Source organism: Penaeus vannamei, chromosome 6 (genome assembly GCF_042767895.1).
Source record: "Penaeus vannamei isolate JL-2024 chromosome 6, ASM4276789v1, whole genome shotgun sequence".
NCBI lineage: Eukaryota > Metazoa > Arthropoda > Malacostraca > Decapoda > Penaeidae > Penaeus > Penaeus vannamei.
In genome coordinates, this window is record NC_091554.1 from 30,100,466 (window position 1) to 30,105,465 (window position 5,000).

Consider the following 5,000-nt stretch of genomic DNA (forward strand, 5'->3'; position numbering starts at 1 on the left):
TATCGCACTGAAGGAACCTGCTGAGTGCGAACGATCTGTGAGTATACGGTGGTGAAAACTTGTTGCGTGCGGACTGAAGTCTGTGTGAGGTACTGGACATCCCTGTTGTAGACGGTTGATGGGACGACGACGGTGGAATACTGTACTTGCGTTCGGTAAATGACGGATGGCTGACAGTTGGCTTCCTCTTTGGGTGGCAAGTAAGACAGAGAAGACTCGAGTTCGATGCCATTCCCGAAGAGCTGCCGACGAGGCCTCTCGACGGACGCCCCGAAGGCGCAGCCGACCAGCAAGGAGAACAGGAGCGCCCTCATCCTGGAGGAGAAAACACCATTATTAATCAAGTTGAGAGAGGACCCTGAAACTGAATCATTATTAAAATGTAAGAATTAAACATTGCTGAAAATACTTACTATATATATATATACTGTAGTGTATCTTTAGATGTAGGAATAACAATAAAAGTGTTGAATAGGAATATTGGAGTGTATTTGTCATTTACATAAATACAAAGCTCATTCATAATATGATGGTAAAATCTTTAAGAACTGTAGACAGATACATCGAAAACGCTTCACGATTTACCCACGATTGTATTGTATCAAATGTGAAATTAGCAGATATTGAGATACTGATCTAAACTTTATGGCAAGGAGAAATCATCTTTAGAAGTTGAAAGGAACGGCCGGGGCATCGTAATTGTAACCACAAGAGGAAGTAACTGTCTGAGTGACGGTAACTTGGCGAGGCTGGTTGACTGTGCGGTACACGACCTCCTGTCTTTGTTGGGTCTGCACCACCTCCTGGTTAACGACGCGGTCTTGGCCGGGTACTTGGACCACAGAGGTTCGGACTTCCTGACGGGTTTGTACCACGGGGGCTGGTGTGACGTACTGGGTCCTGACAACGGTCTGCACCTGTGTGAAGGGCTGAACCCTTGTCTCGAAGAGAGTGGTGTAGATGGTGGTGGGAACCACCTGAGTACGCACCACCTCTTGAGGTACCACCTGTGTTTGGACGCGTGTCTGGGTAGCAACATTGGTCCTTGTCACAACCTGTTCACGAGTGGCGACAGCATTCTCGAAACGTGTATTAACAGATGTGAAAGGAATAATCTGTTGACGCTGAGCAACAGTAGTTCTTACAACGTCCTGTCCACGGACGACAGATGTCTGGACAACCTGTTGCACACGTGTGGATGTTACAAAACGGGTGTTAGCTGGCTGTTGGCTCCTGACAATGGAGGTCTGAACAACAGTCTGAACACGAGTTTGTACAACATCACGGCCTGGAATAGTAACGACACGGGTCTCTTGGCGAGCCTGAGTCTCGTAGTTGGTAACAGGCTGGTTGACAGTCCTGATCTGAGTTCTGGTCACCTCGACAGGAACAACCTGTGTCTGCACCTGTGTGCGTGTGACGTAGTTGACCTGTGGCACCACACGGGTTGAAGTGATGAAACGCGTTTGCACAACAGGTGGGCTTGGAATGGTCTGGGTGACAAACCTGTCAATAGCACGAATACTTGTGCGTTGAACAATGCTGGTCTGATATTGGACCTGCGTTTGAACACGAGTCTGGAAAAGTGTGGTTGGTACCACCTGTTGCCTGACAATGGTTGTGGTTCTGTACTGAGTGTTGACTTGATTGACGGTCTGGAGGCGGACTGAGGTTTGGACCTGAGTGTTGTAGACGACAGAAGTGATTGGAGCAATCTGGCAGGTCGGGTTGCTTGGGGATGGGGGTAGATAACCGTTGTCAGGTTCCGGGTAATTGTATCCCTGGGGTTCGGCCGAGGCCAGAGCCAGCAGCAGCAACGTCGCCGTCAAGCGCCACATCCTGCAAAGAGAAATTCCACAGATTAGAGCAGCGGTGATTGGAACCCCCGCGTCTCGCCAACTCATTTGGGAATAAAGTCCAATCACGCGCCCCTCTATCTGTGCAACTTCTCCATGCGGTGTGGGCTGACCCGAGAGGACTTTATCGCCCAGATGAGCCGCGAGACTTAACTGGTCTACAGGATACGAGTACTAACGCGAGGTCGACGTATCCGATTTATAATCATGTAGTTTTATTCCCCAAATATACTAAATTGTAATAGAAAAATGCCGATTTAAATACAGACGCCTTAGAATCGCTTAAGCATTGCCTTGAGACTTCATTCATCGCCCGCGACGCGAAAGCATTTCATGTAATTGATGGTCATTGTTGGCACGCTGAATGATCGATGATCGCGAGAAAGAAAAAAGAGAGATAGGCAGGTAGACAAATAGATGGATATATATATATATATATATATATATATATATATATATATATATATATAGAGAGAGAGAGAGAGAGAGAGAGAGAGAGAGAGAGAAAGAGAGGGGGGGGGGAGGGACAGATATATACATATATATATATATATATATATATATATATATATATATATATATATATATATATATATATATACATATACATAGAGAGAGAGAGAGAGAGAGAGAGAGAGATTGTTGGGAGGAAGGAGAGAGGAGAGACTGGGAGAGAGAAAGGTAGAGGGAGAGAGAGGGAATGAAAGAGAGAGAGATTAAAATTATACAGATAGATGTAGATGGGCAAATCAATAGATAGAGTAGGTAGATATATAGACACATAAAAAATATAGACAGAGTTAGAATAAGAGAAAGAAAGATTATGAGAAAGAGAAAGAAAATGAGACAGAGTAAGAGAGAGAGAGAGAGAGAGAGAGGAAGGTCATTATGATGTAAAACGGAAAATCCAACCCTAGTCGGAATTTCCGAAGCAGGAGGAAGGTTAGAGAGCACCCGTGTCTCGAAAAGGAAAAGGGTAGGACCAGAAACCACTTTTACCGAAAGCCAGGGCGTAGATGACAGCGCCAGATAAAAGCGACAAAGCGCGAAGGTGAAGATGGGAAGCGGGTGGATCTGGTGTGTGTGTTGGGGAGGGGGGGGGGAGAGGAGGAGGGGGAAGGGGTTGTAGGAGGTCCCGCCTAGACTCATCCCAAGGTTAACAACAACGGGGCTTGCGCGAACGGCGGAGATCCGTATCGGGTTGCTTTCGTTGGGCGTGTAGAGTGTCATCGGGTAATATGAAAAGCGGCATATCTGATTGCAAAAAAATGACTTTCGCTTACCCTAATGCCTTGAAAGTCTTTATCTATGCATTTTTCTTTTCTTTAGTTTTTTTTTTCTATTTTATTCGTACGGGTAAAAAGGAACTTGGGATCGCGAATGAGAGTAAGAGTGACGGAAGTGCGGCGGGGTTTAGAGAGGTCCTCCGGGTGGTGGGTCATGGGAGGGAGGAGGAGGAGGAGGAGGAGGAGGAGGAGGAGGAGGAGGAGGAGGAGGAGGAGGAGGAGGAGGAGGAGGAGGAGGAGGAGGAGGAGGGGGAGGAGGAGGAGGGGGAGGAGGAGGAGGAGGAGGAGGAGGAGGAGGAGGAGGAGGAGGAAGAGGAAGAAGAAGAAGAAGAAGAAGAGAGGAGAAGGAGGGGGAGGAGAGGAAGAAGAGGAAGAGATGAGAAGGTGGAGGAGGAGAAGGGTAAGGAGGAGGAGAAGGAGGAGAAGGATTTGGAGGAAGAGAGGAGTGGAGGAGCAGGAAGAAAGGAATGGTGAAGGAGGAAGGAGAGGAGAAGAAGGAGGAATACGTAATAAATAAAGAGAAGTGCGGGAAACGTTTAAAAACAACTCAAGCACTGATTTAAAGGCCAGGTAACAAGTTAAATCAAGATACGACAGTTACAAAAATATTGTAAATAGAAACACAAACAAAAATAAAGCAGAGGTAAGAAAAACATGAAAAGTCGAAGCGCAGAAAAAATACAAACTGATCTACGGGCAATTGGGGAAAGAGAGAGAGAAAAGCGAAAGAGAGAGAGAGAGGGGGGGGGAGAGAGAGAAAGAGAGAGAAGAGAGAGAGAGAGAGAGAGAGAGAGAGAGAGAGAGAGAGAGAGAGAGAGACAGAGATACAGACAGAGAGACAGAAATAGAAAAAGAATGAGAAAGAGAGAAATAGATAAATAAATAAATAAAGAGAAAGAGGCGACCAGGGAGCGAAACCGAAACGGGAAAGCCACAAAAGAAAGAATCCAGCCGTTTTACCAAGGTGCCCTTTTTTGCGTCTCTCCCGAAACCAGTTACTTTCAGTCTCGCCAACTAGAAGACTTTCAAGGAGAGGTAAGCGGTCGGATCTCCTTAGTTCTTGTAGGAGCTAGTTTGAGGATTTTGGGTTGAGGATTTTTAGGATTATGAGATCTTTGGGTGGAGGCTAATTCCCCCCCTTATTTGATAGACGGATTGATAGATATTGCAAACCTGAATGAGACGCATACGAGTTGATTTCCCTTTGCCATTTTTATCCGTACTGCGAAAGAACGAATGCCAATATTACTGCAATGTCCTATATTTAGAATGAACCTTGAATACAGAGCCTTATTCCGTCTTGAATAACAATGCACGCCATTCACGCATGACTAGTTAACGAAATCATCCACAACCACGGTCTCGTATTGTTTGGACTATAGATAACTGCTCTTCGTGTCGTGCATGTTACAACAATACTGAAAATGTAATGATTCGCCGTAAAGATCCTTAACGTGTGTCTTTTCTGCTTTGATCATTTCTTAAGGGAGCGTTAAAATCACCATTGAGTTCGGCACATCGCTACATTACAAGCCTTAGATAATTACTTTTCTAATAATACACTCCGATTACACACTACGTATATCTAGAGAAACATTTTACTGATAAGAGTGTTCATAAAGAGAGGCACTGCATATATATATACATACATATATGTACATATATCTGAATATACATACATACATATATATATATATATATATATATATATATATATATATATATATATATATATATATATATATATATATCCATATACATATACATACATATATATATATATATATATATACATACATATATATATATATATATATATATATATATATATATATATATATATATATATATATGCATA

The 5,000-nt window shown here is 43.8% G+C and overlaps 1 protein-coding gene across 2 annotated transcripts in view; it reads right to left on the bottom strand.

Annotated features, from left to right (window-relative positions):
* The window catches only part of LOC113824959 (uncharacterized), a 6,546-nt gene that overhangs the window by 1,128 nt on the left and 418 nt on the right, over window positions 1-5,000 (bottom strand). Inside the window, exon 2 of one of the 2 annotated variants that reach the window (XM_027377731.2) lies at window positions 1-315. This exon is cut by the window's left edge and continues 1,128 nt beyond it. In XM_027377731.2, coding sequence (XP_027233532.1) covers window positions 1-314 — 314 coding nt within the window. In that variant the 5' untranslated portion in view covers window position 315. Of the gene's footprint in view, window positions 316-472; window positions 1,840-5,000 lie in introns of those variants that run through there. The other variant, XM_070122845.1, reaches the window with a different exon arrangement.